A 20,513-nucleotide genomic window follows, 5' to 3' on the forward strand; every position below is an offset into this window, starting at 1 on the left:
GGTTTTGCCATATTGGCCAGGTTGGTCTCAAACTCCTGACCTCAGCTGTGATCTGCCCACCTCGACCTCCCAAAATGCTGAGATTACAGGCGTGCACCACCGTGCCCAGCCAGTTCCCTTCTGTACTGATTTATACAGTTTTTGCTTTTTTTTGAGAAGTGGTCTCACTCTGTCGCCCAAACTGGAGTGCAGTGACGCAAACCTTGGCTGACTACAGCCTTTACCTCCTGGGCTCAGGTGATCCTCCCATCTCAGCTTCCTGAGTAGCTGGGAATAGACACATGTCACCACGCCCAGCTAATCCTTTTTTTTTTTTTGTAATTTTAGTAGAGACAGGGTTTTGCCATGTTTTCCAGGCTGGTCTCAAACTCCTGGGCTCAAGCGATCTGCCTGCCTCGGCCTCCCAAACTGCTGACATTACAGGCGTGAGCACCACATCTGGCAGTTTTTTTTTTTTTTGGTCCTTCCAGGATTAGAAGTCGATTTTCAGAAAACCCTTCACACTTGCAAACTTAATTTTCCATAATAATATGCCTCTAGGATAAAAACAAGACAGAAACAAAGAAGTATGTGTGGACTGCAGTTAAAAATTTTCAACACAACATAGCTTACAAGAGGTGACATTTACAAAGAGCAGGAGGGCCCGTTCAGTGCCTTCCAGGCATTGGCAATGGCGGTCTGTGGGCGACCCTAAAGTGTGCAGCGTCCTGAGATGTGATCGTGGTGCTCACGCTTTTACCGAGGGCCTCGCAGGAGTACCGGAGGCGGCTCTTCTGCAGGCGGCCAGCCAGGCGGCAGCTGCTGGAGAAGGAACAAACGGTAAAAGACAGACGTACACGATGTTATTGTGGCAGAGAGGTTAAAAGCAGGCTCACTTTGTTCTTCAAGTTTTAAATAACTAATAATGAAGTCCTTAAATATGTATTGCATTTCTGGATTTTACAGCAGTTGTGGGTGTGTCTGTCTCTCTAGCTCCCGTTTGGGTGCTCCCTGTGAAGAGAGCTCAGAGATGCCACCTTTCTTTGTTGAGGTGACAGTGTCTGGAGAGCTGTGAACCCCGCGGTGAGGGGCGGGTGACTGACCTGGGGGGAGGCTGGGTCAGCGTGGGGATCCACCCCCACTCCACCTTCCTGTAGGGAATCCAGTTGTAAGTCTTTATGATATGGGTAAAAGGAACCTGGAAGAGGTGTTATTTTTTAAGAAGTAAGTGCCATGCTCTTTTTTCCTCATTCTTCTCCGTGTTTAAGCAGCATTGAAGGATAAGGCACTACTAGCATGTTTGTTTGGAAACGATCTTGTTGGTTATTTTACATTGAATATGATACTAAGGTTGCCTGGTAACAGAAGTTTCCCTTAACAACATGGAACTCTGTTGAATCTATTGTCCCATTGGCTAAGCCTTCTGAAGTCAGTGCGGTGGCAGCTGAAGAGGCCGCTTCCCCTTGGAGGAAGCCCCTGGATTGGCAAGAGGCAAGGCCCTTGACTGAGGGAGTGAGGCCAGTTTGCAGGGACCCCACATGGCACCTGCGGCTCTCTCCTGCCCCCTGCTGGCTGGCCAAGCAGCCTCGCGACAGTGTGCTCAGTGTGAATGTTCACTGGGCAGGCCAAGGCTTTTGTTCCAGAAACACTGACTTCAGAAACGGCCGGCCGTGTGTGTGGAGCATGGCTTACGTGTGTCTTAAACCTCTTGAACAAAGCAAGTTGATGTTTCAAATGCAAGAAACATCATTTCCTCCCATTGCTTTCTTTCATTTATTTTAGCAGTGTGTTTCTTCTGTGTTAAGAATGAGCCAGATTTCCCCCTCACCCTTTTCTAGCTTGGCTTTATGTCAGTCACACTGGCCAGAACAGGGTAAATTTTTTAGCTTCTCTGCCTTAGGAAGAACCTGTCTTTATTGATTAAAAGTGAGAGGATATATCCAGTCCTTGGGGTCGTGTTTCTATCCCTGCTAGACTAGGGGAGTGGTGAGCACCATTTCTCTGGAGACTGCCTCTCCCGCCTGCGTTGAGTAGCGAGGCCGCAGGGTCAGCTGTGGGAGCCTGCAGGAAGGGGTTTGAGTGCCTGGTACGTACGAGCTCTGGGACAGAGGCGTGCCCACTGGGGGCCACTGCCTGGAACCACAGCCTTCCTGGTGAGACGAGAGGTTCTGAAGAGAGCCGAGATCATGCCCTCCTGGGCAGGCAGTTTCACCAATATGTGCTTTGGAAGGAGTGGATTCTGCCAGTCATGGGCGTGGTGCTGACACCCTCATGGTGGCCCCCTCCGGTCCCTGATAAGCTGACCCAGAGAGGGTCCTCATCTGCAAATGGGACAGTGGCCCCCTTGGCACATGGGGTTACATCAGTGACTTGGCCGCCTGGTGCCTCCTGGAGAGCAGCCGCTGGCCTTTACCTTAGATGTTCACGTCCAAACCAGCTCCAGAGTTTGCATGAAAACTCCCAGCCCTGTTGGAGACTCCTTAGTTCAGCTTGGCACAGAACCTCGGAAAACAGCAGTTCTGTTCCGGGTTCTTCCTTCAGAACTGAGTTCCAGTGCAGGGAAGGGAGCGGAGGGGCCGTGAGGTCAGCTGCAGCCTCCTGTGCCTCCCACTCGAGCTGAGGGCCATCTCTCTCCTGGGCTTCTCCCTGTCGTGTTCCCTGGTGCTCTACTGGCTTTGCAGAGGTTGGCAACGGCTCGTTCCATGGACTTCCTTGGGCCCCGCGCTTGACTCCTGTTCACTGAATGTCGTTAGGGTCCGGCCATCGCTGGCTTTGCTCTCCTTTAGCAGTTTCTAGATGTCCAGGCTTGAAACACTGCAGGCAGGCAGGGCCATGCTTGGGATCAGCCTTCTTCTTGTCAGTACTACTTTGACTAATTGCCTGAGGCACCGCCGGAGGGACTTGCTATTTTTAGAAGCTAATTCAGGTTTAAGACACCATCTAGGTAATGAGAGAGTTCAGGAAAGCTGTATCTGAGCTCCAGTAAAGGCGGACTCTTCCGTCCCAGCTGTCACTGTGTTTACACTCAGAGGAGCACACGATCGGGGGCGTGGCTCAGGTGTCAGCGCTGCGCTGTTCCACGCACCCACAGCAGCAGCCTGGTGGGACTAGAACTCAGACACGCTCGGGCACAAATCAGCCTCTTGGGAGAGCTGCTTACCTGCAGAATTCTTTTGTCATTAAGTGGTTGATGTCATTCTTTGAATGAGTGACAGTAATTCCCCACCTCAGGGTGGGCTGCGGGGGAGATTCAGTTGGAAAAATAACCCATAAGGCTTTGTGGCTCTGGGGGTCCTGATGCCCCACCCACATTTTCCTTCCCATGCCCGGGATTCTCTAAGACAAAGGGCAAGTCTTAAAGCCTTACGACATCCTAAGTCTTAGATCGCAATTAGAGAGAGAACCCAGTACAGGTGGAACAGTGACACCCTCAGAATTCTGCACTGGCCCTTCAAGAAGGCAGTTGTGGGCTCTTTGGACCCTTGACGGGCTTCTGTCCTCTGTCCTTCCTAAGCACAAAGATGGGAATTCTTCCCATTGCCTGTTTCTCTCCCCATCTCGGCTTCTACACAATGCAAAGTGGCCCGCTAACTAGAGCCCGTGTTCACTTTTGAACACATCAACCAATTATTTTGGGAGGAAAAGAATCTGCCAAAGAAACAAAGTATAGGTTGGAATGGTTTAATGAAGCCTGTGTTTATTCAACAAAGTGTGTTTTAAAATTTCATCCGAAGATCTCAAGTGAAAATTTCCCAGTGGGTGTTAAACTTTGGTGCACAGACTCTCATGTGGCCCCCAGTCTCAAGTCCACACCCCCACTTCATGCTTTTACTCTTGGCTGAGTCCCATGGAGGCCGGTTAGGGAATCCTCCAGGATCAGCCCTTGACCAGGATGGCTGGCTGGCTGGAGAATACTGTGCTTATGTCATTCAGAGACAAGCATTTCTTGAGCGCCTGCTGTGGGTGCTTGGCCGGGTCCTGCTGATGGTGCAGTGGTGGAAGTCCAGCCCACAGTTCCTGCCCTCATGGAATTTGTAGCCTAGTGAGGACTGCAAGTCAAATAACCACGAGCTAACTGCAGGGAGAGACTCCAGGGTGATTTCTATGAAGAGAGGACATGGGGTGCCCCGAGAACCCCTGACAGACGAACTTTGCCATTAGAAACCAGGCGGCATTTTCGTGAGAAAATGACATTTCCCTCCTGGTCAGAGCTGAGGAAGGTGCCTGTGTGTGTTCCGTGGCTGCTGTGACCCTGACCACACACCTGGGGCTGGAAAATAATACTCACTGTCACACAGTTCTGGAAGGCAGGAGCCATGGACTGAGGCCAGTGTTTGCTCCAGGAGAGTCCCTCGTGGCCCATTCAGGTGCCCAGAGCTGCGGGCCTTGCCCGCCTTGTTCCCTGGTGCCGCCTCCTCCCATGTAGGTGTGCAGCATCCTGCTCCAGGGCCTCTACACCCCTCATCTGCTGATGCAAGTGGTGGCACTTAGGGCGCACCTGGATAGTCCTCAGGATTCCTTTATCACCGCATGAGGGAATGTTCTCAGGTTCCAGACATTAGGACCGGGATTCCTTTGGGGGCTGCTCTCCCGCCCACCACTGTACCTGAATGCACACAGCAGCCAGCATATCCAGAGGCCCCAGGAGGACCTGAGGTTGCTGGATCTAGAGCGGGACCTGGTATCAGAAGCAGGCGGGGCCAGGGATTCCCGAGAAAGTCTTGACGTGTACTTGAAGTGAGCCAAAGGGTTTTGAATGACTGGATCAGATTTATGTTTTTTATAGATGGGTCTCCAGTCTGTGTGAACAGATTGGAGGGTGCCGGGATGGGAGCTGAGGCCCAGGCAGAGGTTTTGCAGAGTCCCAGGAGAGGGCGCTGCAGCCCGGACTCGTGTGTGGGTGGGAAGGTGGCCGATGCATTTCTCTGCTGCTTTTCTCCCCACTGAGCTTGGGTCCTCGTGGAGGGCGGATGGCAGACATTTCACTTGGGGACCTGATGCCTATGCATCCGAAAGACTCCCCAGGCACCTGGGTCTAAGAACCACCGTCTGCCTTTGAGTAGAGTTTCTATAAACGTAACATTCACCTGATGAACGGAAGATGGCCACAGATCTAAAATCACAGGGAGCTTTAATGGAAGAAAATAGAAGATCACAGCTGTTCCCATGGACTAAGCTGGTAGGTGAGAGCCCCCTAACTTCTCAGCTCACACCTAACGGTGTCCGTGTCTGGTGAAAGCTGCTTCAGCAGGGACAGAGAGCAGCGTGGAGTGAGCTGGCTTGTGGGGTCGTCTTTTCAGTCTCCTCTTATGGGTCCTGGGAGAAGGGAGCGGCAGATGGCCAGGCCCCCACCACAGGTCATTGAGGTCATCTCCAGGTGGCTGCCACGGTGGGGTGGGGGGGTTGGGGGCATGTTCACACCCACTCCAAGGGCACATCCCGGCTGCTGTACACCCTTCACCTCTGCGATGCTGGGACCGCATGCTCAGGCGCGGTGGGGGCCCTTGCTGCACTTACTCGTCGGGGAGCTCTGGGATGGTGGGTGCACCCTGGCCCTGGGCTGGAGTGACTGATCTCTGTGACCAGACCTGCGACCACATCAAGCAGTCTGCCAGCGGAACCAAGCGGCGCGTGTTCATCAAGTCCATGGGCGGCTACCGTGGCTACCTGGCCAACATGGGGGGCTCACGGCCGGAGCCGATGCCGCATACATTTTCGAAGAGCCCTTCGACAGCAGGGATCTGCAGGTATGTGACGGGGGCTGGCCTAGGGGGACCGTCCCCTTTGGATCCACTCGGTGCTGTGGAGTGAAACATCGTATCTAGGGTGGTTTGCTTTTCGAGGGGGCATGGAGACAGGTACTACAGAACACGCCATGCTTGATGCCCTTCGCATTGCCCAGATGCCTCTCCCATGTGTCAGGTGAAGGCGGACGTGCCTGGTTGAGGACACCTTCTAGTCTCTTGTGTGAAACACGAGCTTGTTTTTTTGATGTAGTCTGTTGTGTAGTTAATGTTTTCTCACTTCTGTCACAAACGATTTGAGCGCCTCCGCTAACAATCACCACCCACGTCTGCAACTGGCTCTGAAGCTTGCTGCAGCTTCTTTTAAATCTTGAGGCCTCTGATGCTGCGTCTGCCTCTAAACTGACACACACACGGCCGTGGTTTTTTGGCATCTGTGGCTCTTTTAGGGAAGAGTGTCACCGAGCCCGGGGTCTGCCCCTGCTTGGATGGCACAGCAGAATCCAGGCCTGGACCCTGCAGTGTTCAGTTACTAAACTCCATGCAGGATGACAGGCCTTGGCAGATAAAATGCAACTTGAACAATTGTCTTTAGTTAGTTATATAAATAAATATATAATGTTATATATTGCTCTGCAACCCAGGTTGGAATGCAGTGGCATGATCCCGGCTCGCTACAACCTCCGATTCCCAGGTTCCAACAATCCTCCTGCCTCAGACTCCCGAGTAGTTGGGATTACAGGCACGTGCCACCATGCCCAGATAATTTTTGTATTTTTAATAGAGATGGGGTTTCACCTTGTTGGTCAGGCTGGTCTTGAACTCCTGACCTCGTGATCTGCCCATCTTGGCCTTCCAAAGTGCTGGGATTACAGGCGTGAGCCACTGTACCCGGCACCATTGTCTTTTAAAAGGTTAGGATGTTACTTGTTTCTGGGCCAAGTAGATCAAGTAAAAAGGGCCTTGGCGTTGTCACTAATTATGTGACATGTGAATCACGAATTTCTTCACTATGTCATATTAAATACTTGTGGAGTCATTCACTTCATCATGATGTTTCTGTCAGCGGTGGGTCCCATAAGATGATATTGGAGCTGCCCCAAACAGGTGTACTGTTATTTATCTTTTATAGAAAGATTATATATATTAAAAAACATATGTTATATACATATATATATATATTTTTAACTGTGCTTTTCTACATCTAGACATGTTTAGATACACAATTGCCTGCAGTATTCAACAGTCTCAGACATTTAGGTTTGTAGTCAGGAACAACAGATATGTGGCAGGCCCTGCCTCCTGGGTTTGTGAGAGTTCACTGTAGGATGTTTGCACAAGGCTCAAGTCACCTAGCAATGCATTTCTCAGAACATATCCCCCTGTTATGTGACTCATGACCGTATTTCAGAAATCTGTCCAAAGATCCTGCCTCACCAGCATTCAACCTGGCAAGAGCTTCAGAAGAGAAATTATGATTTTTTGTTGTTGTTGTTGAGATGGACGCTTGCTCTGTCACCCAGGCTGGAGTGCAGTGGCACAATCTCAGCTCACTGCAACTTCAGCCTCCTGGCTTCAAGTGATTCTCCTGCCTCAGCCTCCCAAGTAGGTGGGACTACAGCACCTGCCACCATGCCCGGCTAATTTTTGTATTTTTAGTAGAGACGGGGTTTCACCATGTTGGCCAGGCTGGTCTCAAACTCTTGACCTCAGGCAATCTACCCGCCTTGGCCTCCTAAAGAGCTGGGATTACAGGCATGAGCGACTGTGCCCAGGCTCCTACTTTGTGAAATTCTGCCACCGTGCCCAGTGACAGATTGATTAGATGTAAAAATCTCCATTTTCTTAGGATGAGTCATTAGAGAATTACCTCCCTCTTGTAATCCTCCCAAGATGATCTGATATAGGATGTTACCCTTTTCTAAGACAATCTGTTCCTTAAGAAATCTGTGTGTCGATGAGAGTTTACAAAATTCTCTGATCAGACACGGTTCATCAGGCCGTCATAGGAGATTCCATTGAAAGGCCACAGGTCGCTCTTTTCCTCTGAGAGCGCCGAGAGAACATCGTCATGAAAATAAGGAGCAATAGAGCCATGAATGAGCACTAGGCCAGTCACGGAATTATCATCTTCAGAGGGACCCTGTTGATTCCGGAAGGCGTTTCTAGTGGCCGCTGTGAGGGCTGCTCACATCAGTGCCCTGTGCTCAGCATTCATTGCTGCAGACGTGCTCTCGCCGCCTGGGGAGGCTCCCCGAGACCCAAGCTGTGAGAGCTTGCAGCCTCCTTGGCCACGCTCACCACCACGTGTGGTTGGCACTTCCTGCCCTGCAGGACCTGGCACACAGTAGGTGCTTAGCAGAAGTTTATTGTCTGATTAACAAAATGCTCTTTTCCAGTCCAATGTGGAGCGCCTGACGCAGAAAATGAAGACTAGTATCCAGAGGGGCCTTGTGCTCAGGTGAGTGAGAGACCAGGGCTGATCTTATGGTCACCGTAACACTGCGGTTCTTAGATTCTGCTCTGTGACTTTGGGCTGGATGAGTGGTAATTTCTTTGCCCCTGGAGTGCACTATACGCTGAGCAGTTGCAGAACAGAGTCGTGGTGTGTTGCTCTACAGACTTCCCCGCATTTAGACAACTAAAATTTTTGCTTTATAGTCTTACTCTTTTAGATATCTTAAAATCATTTCTCTAATTAGCACCTGATGTTTATGAAGGAAGAAGGAAATAGTCATCCCTCTTAGCCTCAGGGAATGTGTCCCAAGTCTCCAGTGGGTGCCTGAACCTGGGGATAGTACCCGCCCCCTGTATACATGAGGGGGTGGGTACTGATAACCATCTGATAACCAAGGCGGCTACTGAGTGACTCAGGGACAGGAGGCACAGACAGCATGGAGACTTAGGGCACAGGGATGATTTGCGTTCTGGGTGGGAAAGAGCAACACAGCACGAGATTTCATCACTCCCTGTTAGCTGGGCTTAGGTGAAATCGACATCCTGTGTCAGTTTGTTGTGTCACATTATGTGTCGCGTGTGTTGTCACTATACAACAAAACGATCTGCAGTGTATGCATACACCCAGTTAGCTGGGAGACTTTTTTTTTTTTTTTTTTTGAGACAGAGTCTTGCTCTGTTACCCAGGCTGGAGTGCAGTGGCGCAATCTTGGCTCACTGCAACCTCCACCTCTTCCAGGTTCAAGAGATTGTCCTGCCTCAGCCTTCTGAGTAGATGGGAGTACAGGTGTCCACCACCATGCACAACTAATTTTTGTATTTTCAGTAGAGATGGAGTTTCACTGCGTTGGCCAGGCTGGTCTCAAACTCCTGACCTCAGGTGATCCGCCCACCTCAGCCTCCCAAAGTGGTGGGATTACAGGCGTGATCCCCACCATGCCCAGCCAAATCATCTAAACTTTTAAGTCATGCCAAACATCACCAGCTTTAGGATTCTTTTGTTGGTGAGGTTTGAGTAATGGGGATTTTAAGGGAACTGTCAGCTTTCATGAAAACAGTGACAACCCCACTACTTGGAAATGCTTATTCAAATTAAACACTTCATCGAGTTAAAAACTGGAGCTTCCTAAGATTTAAAATGGATTATCAGACATGTAATATACTTGACACTCACCCCAAATCAGAATGACCTGGAATGAGCTGCATGCAGGCACACACATGTCATGAGCTGAGCCTGGGACACAGCGGTCCAGCATTCCTAACTCACACACACTCCTTCCTCACAACCTCCTATTCTTTATACTTTTAAACCAGAGCCCGTGAATTTATTCCAGAGAGCTGATGAATCCCCTGAAATGATGATGAAATAGGAGGCATATGTGTGATTTTGTTAAAGAATCCACAACGTTTATCAGATTCTTAAAGCTGCGACCCATCCCCACCCCAGATGAGTTTATGAAATCCTGATTGAAGATTTTAAAATATTGGAGATTGTTAGTTGACTCATTCCATTTATTAAAATCCTCCTCTTACTGGGCAGGGGGAACACTTGACACTTTTGCTTAACAGGCTGAGTTCAGGCTACAGGAAACAGAGATTGTGTTTTTTTCTGTTCCAGCTATCCATAAAGACCTAGAAATAAAAACGTGAATTCTGTGAAATAGAAATCGTCATTTCTATTTAACAACAAAGTGTTACTGTATAACTGATATTTCATATGACTCTAACCACCAACAGGGTGGGGCACCCTCTCCATTTGATAGAAACTTTGGAACCAAAATCTCTGCCAGAGCTATGGAGTGGATCACTGCGAAACTCAAGGAGGCCTGGGGCAGAGGTAAGGGGTCCGCGGAGGGAGGCCGTCTGCCTTGGTGAAAATGCTGTCCTATCGGGGAGAAGTAGGGTATACTGGTTCCTTCTTCAGTCCAGTACTGAGCTGCGTGTGATGTTCTAACTCCTGCTGGTCTCTGAGCGTTGCTATTTAACCAACCTTGGATTCCTGGGATAAGGTCAGCTTGGGCGTGGGTAACATGTTCTCTTTTATCACTGCTAGATTCAACCTGAAGTTCTTTTGTGCAGGCTTTTTGCTCTGGAGATCTTGAGCATCAGCCCGCAGTTTCCCTCACAGTTTAAGTGGGGCCTTCTATTTTTTGGATGTATGTTAGGACAACCTCCTTGCAACTCCATCTGTCAGAACTTCCAGTTTTGAGGAAGATTTGGCTGCTGAATGAATTGTTCATGTTTGTAGAACTATGCATGTTTTTCCTTAAATCAGTTTTGTAAGTTACATATTCTAACAAATCTTTAGATAAACTGAAAAGTTTTAAAAAACATGACATTTTGTATAATACAATTGTTAATTGTTCCAATGTGGCTGGTCCCCACTCATTCCTGAGTGGCTGTTTGTGCCAGCATCTTTCTTGCCCCCACCCCCCTCAGCTTTCTTCAGTCATACCAGGTGTGTGCTTTTTTAGGGCAAACCATTATCACTGCCAATGTGCAACGTAGAAGAATGACAGTCTACAAAAAACAGTGATGTGAACAGTTTCAATTGGTTTGTCTTTTTGAAGAACTGACTGATTCTTTCTACATCGATTTTCTTTTGCTAATTTAGCTATGGATGTTTCTCACTCCTCTGTGTGTGTATTCGTGGGCATCAATTTCTTAAGGTAATTTCCCTATTCCACTATTTAGTGAAAAATTCTCTCCACTGAGAGGAAAAACAAAAGCTGCTTTCCAGGAAGCCATCAGGGCGATCCCACAAGAGCAGAGCTGCCCAGGCCAGGCGCTGGCCACACTGTGCAGTTGTTCTCAGCTGTTCTCGGCCGTTCTTGGCCATTCTCAGCCTCCCCCAGGCTTCCAGGCCAGGTTCAGGATGGTTGCCAGGAATCTCACTTCTCATCTCGCCCCATGATTCTGCTCTCCCACCTGCCCATGTGACAGGGTGGTGTTAATCTTTTTTAAAATCTTTTATAGGAAAAAAATTTACCACCGATGATTCCGTTTGTGTGCTGGGAATAAGCAAAAGAAACCTTATTTTTCAACCTGTGGCAGAGCTGAAGAAGCAAACGGATTTTGAGTAAGTTGGGGTCTTATTGCCTTAGCAAACCCAGCCAACGTGAGTACAGGACAGGAGAATGGCCATTGCTGTTGCTTTCGGCAACTCATTCAGGGGTTTGAGGAACTAGATTTTCTGAAGCTCAGTTAAAAAATACTAGGTCTTGGCCAGGCATGGCGGCTCACACCTATAATCCCAGCACTTTGGGAGGCCTAGGTGGGTGGATCACAAGGTCAAGAGATCAAGACCAGCCTGGCCCACATGGTGAAACCCCATCTCTACTAAAAATACAAAAATTAGCCAGGTGTGGTGGTGTACACCTGTAGTCCCAGCTACTCAGGAGGCTGAGACAGGAGAAATCGCCTGAACCTGGGAGGCAGAGGTTGCAGTGAGCTGAGACCGCACCTCTGCTCTCCAGCCTGGGGACAGAGCGAGACTCTGTCTCAAAAGAACAACAATAAGAAACCACCACTAGGTCTTTGGGAAGAATTTTTAGAAATATAAAAGCAATGGTTTCATTTGACCCTGAAATTGGCTTTATTATCTAGTTGATTCAGCCGACCCTACAAACCCCGTGTTTCTGGCAAGACGGCTCACTGTGCTGGCCGTGGCATCTCCCAGCCTCACTGCTGTCCCCCCATCCCTCCACAGGCACAGGATTCCCAAAGAACAGTGGTGGCTCAAGCTGCGGCCCCTCATGAAGATCCTGGCCAAGTACATGGACAACTATGATGTGTCGGACTCAGGCCAGCTAGAGCACGTGCAGCCCAGCCCTGGAGCGTCTGACCCAGTCCTGCCTGCATGTACCTGCAACCTGGACTCACCGTGGACCATCTGTTTTTGTAACACTTAAGTTATTTATCAGCACTTTCTGAAAGTATTTATTGACATTAATACCTAACAAGCAAGCACCTGTCACCGACCGTGTGCCCCACCAGCTCCAGTGCGTGCTGTCTGGACTGTGTCTCATGCTTTCAGATGTGTGTATTAAACGTTTGCCTACAACTCCAACAGTCCTCCGTTTTAGTTTTTTAAGTAGGAGATTAAAACCTCAATCTATGGGTGGCTACTAATGGTTTTCTCAGCACTTTTGTGGGCAAAGATTATAAAAATATTTTTAGTAGGGATCACTGAACTATGCACAAGTCATAAAAGGAGAACAAAGCCAGTAGTTTACACAGGCCAAGGGGAATGCCATGTTTATTGCCATGTGTCAGTTTCCAACCACAGCAGCAGGCCAGGACCCTGGGCCTTGACCCCAGGCTCCTGCTCTCCTTAGAAAGTAAAAGAGAACACATGAATCTTACCTACTCGGCCTCTTGATTGCAATCCTAGCTGCATGTTAAAACCACCAAGGTGGGGGTTTGAAAAATCTGATAGCCAGTTTCTCGTCCAGTCCAAGCCACGGTCCTTGCTGGGACCTAATTTGGAATTCTCTGATGACTCTTGCCAGAGTAGACATGGGTGCTGGTGTGACGGCCCTGCTGCCCTCGTGGGCCCACATCCTGTAGGGACAGCGTTTCTGCCTCTTAGCTCTAGGTTGCAGGAGACCACAGCTGTGCCTCAGAAATGGCGGTGGAGAGCTGTGTGGAGGGAGAGGAGACCCCAAAAACAAGCTGTTTGGGAAATCAGAGTCCAACGGCCAAGAAGAGCTGGCGTGGCGGCTCTCCTTTCTGGCTCTGTGAAGACGAAGCGAGCGCTTACTCACCCCAGCCCACCTGCTTCTCAGGACTGCTTCCATCCGGCCGCCCCGTTGAACTTCCGTCTGTTAGGAGGACGCTCCCACAGGGCCTCGGTGTAATCGAGTTTCATGAATCAGCACAGGCAGACACGGGACACCTTTGTGTACCTTTTCATTTTACTTCTGTTTTTTAGTAAAAGCCCTAAATGCTACTTAAGATAATGACTCAAGCAGAGGTTAAATCAGAGTTGCCCTTTATTTTTAGATTCTTAAATATTCTAGAACTAATGAGGTAAAACAAGCCTTTCAGTCAGTAGAAAGTGAAAATTCTACGTGGTGCATCTTTGGCATTTCGTGTATGACTATTTCAATGGACATCTTCCTGGTCGCTCTTAAGATTGACTTGCCAGTCAGTTGGCAACACTTTAAGAATGGCATAATATTCTTGGAAAAGCAGTAGCATTTCTGACTTTTCATATTCAGCTCTAGAGGCCTATTGTCTCAGGGGCTCCTGCACAGTTGGGGGCACCAGGGCCGCTCACCTGATGATCCAGGATGGGTCCTTGGCGATTTTGGGATTCTCGGGTCTGAGTATGGCCAGGCCATGCGTGCTCTTCCCAGTGCCGAGGTACCTGAGAGGAAGGCAGGCGAGGTCAGTGAGGACTGGCTTCTACTTCAGTGCCGTTAAGGTCTCCAATCCCGGACGCTGTCTCCCCCACTCCCCGCTCCCCACTCCCCACTCCCCACTCACCTATCGCTCATGGCCAGGAGCTTCTTGTGGCTGATGGTGAAGAGCTGCTCCCTGTGGGCCTGCTTCATCTCATCGGAGAGGCCGTACAAGAAGTGGTCCATTCCTAGAAGACAAACCACAGGCACAGGGGGGCTGCCACCCAGGAGCTCGCACAGTGGGCTATGCCCTCGTGTCCCAGAGGGTACAGGTGCATCTCACTGTTACTTCACATACGTGTTTCAACCACAGGGTCATGTCTAACAGCCCAGAGATCACACCCTGACCTCTAGCTCCCACGAGCCACGCTGACTCTTACCAAGGCCTGCTTCTGCAGCGTGGATGCATTCAGGACCGCGTGAGGCTGATAATGCTGTGAGCAAAAGTGGCTCTACAGTGTAATGTGGCCAGGCCTGGGCCGTGGTCACGTCATCCTTCCACACGAATGAGCCCAGTCACTGCCGTGGGTTGGCCCCACTGGGCCTCAGGTCAGTAAAACTGAAATGACAGGATGCACTCTTCTCGCCCAGATGTCGGGAAGCGTGTTTCCAAGGCCAATATTTAGGGTGTCAGACGTGGAAATCGTATCACAGGCAAGGACAGAGGCGCCAGAAGCTGGTGCTCCTGCCTGTGCATGAGGGAACTCGGAAAACAGCAATGTCATCTGCGAGGCTGTGGACTGAGATTCTCACTGTTACACTCACAATACCTTTGTATGAAGGAGCGACAGGATCATCTACGGTTGAGAAGACAAAGTTTGCCTTCGTCAATGTCTTGCTGTGTGAATTTTCCAGATTTTGCCCAGTAAACCTTCCCAAAAGATTGGAGTGTCTCTATTGCTTTTGGGTCCCTAGGAAACCCAGAGAAATAAATAGGCAAGCATTTTACCAAAGGACAAGTTTATGACAAACCTGTGACTTAACAGTTCAACATCTTCTATGGGTTAACAGCTCTATTTTACATCTGATCTAGTCCAAACAGCCCCCTGACAAATTGCTCAATTACTCTCAGTGGAAGTTTAAATCCGATCACATAAGACTTTCAACACGTTCTCCCTCTTAGACAGGGTCCGTCTGCATAAAGTCCTCCCCAGATGATTTAAATCCACCTCTCTGTGACATCAGAAGAGGAAAGATGTGGAGGGTGGGGGCAGGTCAAGATTACGAGGAAATTACAGAAGACTCACATGGAAAAATCAAGCAAACAAAGGTTTTCCTTTAATCTCCCTTAAGGACACACCCAGGGCAGTACAGGAATCAGTCTGAGGGGGCTGATCCAGACTTCCCTTTGTGTAAATGGAAAGAGCCCAGCCCTCCCTCCACCCTGACTCAGAGCTGCAGAGGGGTTGTGAGCTGCTTCCCCATCCTTGTCTAGAAGAGTGGCTTCCAGCACAGCAAATGGGAGAACTCAGCAGGGTGGCAACGGCTACCGACTTCTCTACCTACGTGCCTGCTTACCTACCTACCTACCTACCTAATCTATCTCTGCATCCACGAGCCAGGCTCTCATTCGCCCAGGCTGGCGTGTGGTGGCACAATCTGCTGACTGCAGCTTCAACCTCCCTAGGCTCAAGGGATCCTCCCGCCTTAGCCTCCTGTAGCTAGGACCACAGGCACTTGCCGCCATGCCTGGCCAGCTCCTTCTTAAAAAGTGTCAGAATACAGGTTCTCTTGGGCAGCAAAGCCATACACAATCAAGAATTTATTATTTTAGAATAACGGTGTTATGTTTATGAAAGCTAACAGTTGCATCCACATCAGGCACCTCCAAATGAAATGAGCTAAGAATGTTCTCAGGCTGTATCGCAGCCCCTCACCTGGGGCCTGTGTCCCAGGTCCCCCAGAGCAGGGTTGCAACCTCAGACAGCCACTATGGATACTGTGTTTTTCTCCTATGCCTATGAAAAAGTCTATAGATTAGGTGCAGCAAGATATTAACAAAATACAACAATTATACTGTAATAAAAGTTATGCTAAGTAAAACAAGCGTTCTGTGAACAGAAGCTCTTGGACACCCACAGCGTATCTGATGACCTAGATGGCTACTGAGTGACCAACAGGCAGGTACCGTAGACAGTGTCAGCTTTCATCCCACTGCTTAGAAGAATGGTGTACAATTTAAAACTTTGGAAGTGTTTATATCTGGAATTCTCCATTTAATATTTTCAGACCAAGGGTGACTGGGTAATAAACCATGGAAGGCAAAACCATGGATGGAGGCACTACCGTGTTCTGCCAAAATATGCTGGCTTAAGCCAGGGTTTACTAAAGACAGAATGCTTCCCGTTTACGCTGCTGGCCCCAATCCTTGCACCAGAAAGGACATTGCTGGGTGTGGCTAAGTGCTCGAGAAGTGAAAAGCAGCACATAGAACAACTTTTGTCTAAAGTTCACTGCAGTAGAAGAAAATGACACTGATAATCATGAGTAGGAGACTAAAACACCGTGTGCGTCCCAATGTGTGAACTAGAGCAAAGCTCACCTGTAAGAGTAAAGGGTGAAAACCCCACTGTGGCTGAGTTTTGCGCCTCCACTGTAAGCGCCACCTTTTTCTCGAATTTCTGTATGTAGGAATTTAGCAGTCATCAAACATGCAAGGATTTTAAGACTGAAATTAATGATTAAAAAATGCAAGTTTAAAACACCATGGCTGATAAAAAAGCATAGACAATGAAGTAATTATTGGATTAAGTGAAAATGAAAATAAAATCAAGTTGTACAATAATGTCACATAAATTACGGTCCCATTTTTTTGTTCTTGTTTTTTAAGAGATGGGATCTTGCTCTGTCGCCAGGCTGGAGTGCATAAGGGCAATCACAGCTCACTGCAGCCTTGAACTCCTGTGCTCAAGGGATCCTCCCACCAGTCTCCTGAGTAGCTGGGCCTACAGATGCGTGCCACCACGCCTATTTTTACAATTTCTGTAGAGGCAGGGTCTAGTTCCGTTGCCCAGGCTGGTCTTAAACACCTGGCTTCAAGTGATCCTCCTGCCTTCAAAGTGCTGGGCTTACAGGCATGAGATTTTCTTTTTAATTAACAAAAACTAAAAAGCACAAGGAAGCACAATTTTCAAGCAGTTGTCTTGGATTACATGGTTGAAAGCAGTGGTGGTGGGGAGGGAATCTAACACTTCCAGCACCACACTGCTTAACTTGTTCCAATGCATATGTGGCATTTTTTAAATCTGGTGAAGTAGAAAGAGGTTATTTCTATTGTAAAGGCAAATGTGCAAATGAATATTTAAATGTCTCACATCAGGATACCAAAAAAAAAAGGAAACTGAAGTCAAACTCTTTGAGTTTTATAGGAATCCCTTAAGAAAACACACACTCTCCGATACATCACATTTCCAGGAACGGGCCTGATTTCATCTGCCTTCCACTGCGAATCGTGACATCACATTCTAGATGATTCCAGAACACATCCACCTCCGACAGAAGGCAGGGCAGACAATGATGGTAGCGTCTGCAGCAAAGACACAGGCTCCTTAAAGACGCCCGTGGCGAGATCAGCCCCGGGTCACCACTTCCACAGATGTGCCATTTCCCAAAGCAGATGAAGGGAGTCAAATAGGCCAGGTGGGAAATCAAGGAAGGAGTGGGCGTGTTCCCAGTGGCTGTGCTGGGAGAAGTCATGACCATCTCGTGTGGGCCCTCCAGGAGAAACCCAGTGCCACTTGGGTGGCTGGGGCGTCATCAGTTGGGACCAGCGAGGTCGGAGCCAGACCCTGGGGGACGGAGCCTCTACAAGCACCAGCAGGGATGGCCTTCCATCCATCCATGCATCCTCCTCCTTGAGAAATTTCTGTTACTTGTATATTAAAAACACATGCTCACTGTTGAAAGATTATAAAATACAAAAAACAAGGAAAAAAAGATCTAGAATCCCCCTGGCCCAGGGGGAACCTCCACATTTTTAGCGTTTTCTGTCTGCATTTTCCTATTGGATGGTGGAAACAGACCACTCTTCTGCTGGCACAGCAGACAGATCTGTTTATCTCCTACAAATATGGAAATTAATGAACAAAACAGCTGACCACACACCTCTTTTCTACAGAAGAGCTCTTTCTGGGCCCCCACTGCAGCCCCATATTTCCTCCCACCTGGCTACACACCTCCCCATCTGTGGTCCTACTGTGACACACGTACACCCTGGAGGCCCGGCACCTTCTCCTATCAGGATAGACTGCCCAGGCCTAAGCCTGCCTTCCCCTCTCTACCACTCGGGTGGCTGGGGCACCATCAGTTGGGACCAGTGAGGTTGGAGCCAGACCCTGGGGGTCTCCTCCTTGGTTTAGTCCCTCATGGGGGTAGCTGCCTGGGACAAGGATACAGGAAGTGAATTTCCGGGATATAACATTTTTGCACAGATCTGTGTCATCCACACCCAACTGACAGGTCCCCAAAAGTGTATGTCTGTGAGTCTGTCCTCCTGGTCTGGCCAGTTTCCACAGATGGGATGAACACAGCCGAGGGGCAGCCACACTTTGGAAGAAAGGGCTGGAGGGCCAGTTCGTAGGCTGCAAACTCCCTCGCCCCACGCCACTTTGGGAACAGGCCTGACCCTCACTCTCGGCCGTGGCTTTGGCCGCTCAACCCCGGGCCTCCTTCCCTGAGCTTCTGACTTGGTGGGGAGACAGGGGAGGCAAACTCCTCAGAGGGACTGTGAGGCAGCCTCCAGCCCTGCCATCTGCAGGGCTCTGCAGGACCACCTGGTTTCTCCCCACTGCCCTGTCCCTCTGTGGCCCCGGGTCAGGCACCCCCCACCCACCCACCCACAGTCTGGCTCATGAGGTTCTCCTGCAGCCCCCATGGCTGCCTGGGTCACCTCCCACTCTCCCTTGTGGCTTTGTGTCTTGATCTACCTTTGCTGCCGTTCCATGCATCTGTCCTCACGAAGGCTTAATCTACCATGTTTATCAGAAGTCTCAACCTAAATTCATTCAATTTCCACCTAGAGATGAGGGGAGTACATGGGGCATTTTGAAAGGAGTTTGTGGTTAGGGCCTTTGTTCATAAAGACTCTGCTGTTTAAAGAGGGCTGCTCGTAGACTCACAAAGCCCCAGGTCCAACACTCAGAGTCAGTGCAGACTCTTCCTGTGCTAAAACATGCCCTGTGAACTCGAACAGGCTTGACAAGTTGCTTCTGTAAGGCTCAGGCCTGAGAGATCCCGACCTCCACCCTCCTACCTGGCATGATCTGGGTCCGTGTAGGGGACAGTTCGGATGCATTCGCCCACATAATTCACCGGGAAGTGCATCAGGAAGTGAGTCTTCATCTGCCAGGGCTTGAAGGTGGGTTCCTGAGGGATAAGGTGCGGTCAAAGGTGGCTGTCCTATTTTTATTTTGGCCTTTTCTTAGTGTGTGTTTTCTGTAACTACTGCTGTGTAGAACTTCTATATGAGTTTTAGGTTGTGAATCTTGCCCACCCAGAGTTCCCCCACCCCAGAGAGCCTCCACTTCGGCCCCCCTGGGCTGGTCCTGCCTGTGCTCCGCTTGGTGTGAATGTTGAGTGTGATCGGTCCACAGGGCTGCTTGACCCTGCGTCTCCTTCCTTCTTGTTGCTGAGGCCAGTTCTGTTCTCTCTTTCTCCACCTGAACTGCACTTGAAGCCAAGATGAAGGATGAGAAGTGGTTGCTAAGAAGGACCCCCTTGCAGCGAATTTGCTGTGAGGAGGCTGTGCTGGCCCAGCCTGTCATTTCCTTCTCTAAGCTCATTCCAGAGGTCGGCAAGGGGCAGCCTGTCCCTGCCTGCTCTCGTGGCCTGCGAATCAAGAATGGATTTTACATTTCCAAATGATTGAACAAATAAAAAACTAACACTTCTGTGGGGAAAAGAAAGAGAGATCAGCCTGTTACTGTGTCTATATAGAAAGAACTAGACATAAGAGACTCCATTTTGTTCTGTATTTGAGATGCTGTTAATCTGTGACCCTACCCCCAACTTTGTCCTTGCAAGAGACACGTGCTGCGGCGACTCAAGGTTTAATGGATTTTGGGCTGTGCAGGATGTGTCTTTGTTAAATAAGTGCCTGAAGACAGCTTGCTGGTTAAAAGTCATCACCATTCTCTTAATTTCAACTGCCCAGGGACACGTACATGGCCAAAGGTCGCAGAGACCTCTGCCTAGAAAAGCTAGGTATTTTTTTTTTTTTTTTTTTTTTTTTTGAGATGGAGTCTTGCTCTGTCACCCAGGCTGGAGTGCAGTGGCCAGATCTCAGCTCACTGCAAGCTCCGCCTCCCGGGTTTACGCCATTCTCCTGCCTCAGCCTCCCGAGTAGCTAGGACTACAGGCGCCGCCACTGCGCCCGGCTAATTTTTTATGTATTTTTAGTAGAGACGGGATTTCACCGTGTTCGCCAGGATGGTCTCGATCTCCTGACCTTGTGATCCGCCCGTCTCGGCCTCCCAAAGTGCTGGGATTACAGGCTTGAGCCACCGCGCCCGGCCCGAAAAGCTAGGTATTGTCCAAGGTTTCTCCCCATGTGATAGGCTGAAACAATGCTGCTAAAAGGTTTATGGAGATGTTTGCATATGCATCTCAAGGCACAGCATTTTCCTTTAAACTTATTCATGTCACAGAGATTTTTGTTCATATGTCTTACTGCTGATTTCCTCCCTACAATGATCCTATTGTCCTGCCACTCCCTTATCTTTAAGATGGTAAAGATAATTATCAATAAATACTAAGGGAACTCAGAGACCGGTGCCAGTGTGGGTCCTCTCTAAGCTGAGCGCCAGTCCCCTGGGCCCACTTTTTCTTTCTCTATACTTTGTCTCTGAGTCTCATTTCTTTTCTCAAGTCTCTTGTTCCACCTAACGAGAAACACCCACAGGTGTGGAGGGGCAAGCCACCCCTTCATCTG

At 49.3% G+C, this 20,513-nt stretch overlaps 1 protein-coding gene, 1 long non-coding RNA gene and 1 pseudogene across 2 annotated transcripts in view; 1 reads left to right on the plus strand and 2 right to left on the minus strand.

Moving 5' to 3' along the window:
• Window positions 1-417: 417 nt before the first annotated feature.
• The window catches only part of LOC119621355 (uncharacterized), a gene marked incomplete at its 5' end in the record, with an annotated part of 61,949 nt that continues 41,853 nt past the window's right edge, over window positions 418-20,513 (minus strand). The window contains 5 exons of the mRNA XM_073013931.1: window positions 418-801; window positions 12,546-12,743; window positions 12,947-13,029; window positions 13,462-13,551; window positions 13,671-13,773. Coding sequence (XP_072870032.1) covers window positions 728-801; window positions 12,546-12,743; window positions 12,947-13,029; window positions 13,462-13,551; window positions 13,671-13,773 — 548 coding nt within the window. The remainder of the gene's footprint in view (window positions 802-12,545; window positions 12,744-12,946; window positions 13,030-13,461; window positions 13,552-13,670; window positions 13,774-20,513) is intronic.
• On the plus strand, window positions 807-12,249 carry LOC140710961 (ATP-dependent 6-phosphofructokinase, platelet type-like; annotated as a pseudogene).
• On the minus strand, window positions 13,802-19,282 carry LOC140710962 (uncharacterized). The gene is made up of 3 exons (XR_012092128.1): window positions 18,837-19,282; window positions 16,128-16,253; window positions 13,802-14,382 (listed from the first exon to the last, which is right to left on the minus strand). It is a non-coding gene; the product is annotated as an uncharacterized lncRNA (long non-coding RNA).

The sequence above is a fragment of the Chlorocebus sabaeus genome, unplaced genomic scaffold, assembly GCF_047675955.1.
Source record: "Chlorocebus sabaeus isolate Y175 unplaced genomic scaffold, mChlSab1.0.hap1 unalloc_scaffold_109, whole genome shotgun sequence".
Taxonomy (NCBI): Eukaryota; Metazoa; Chordata; class Mammalia; order Primates; family Cercopithecidae; genus Chlorocebus; species Chlorocebus sabaeus.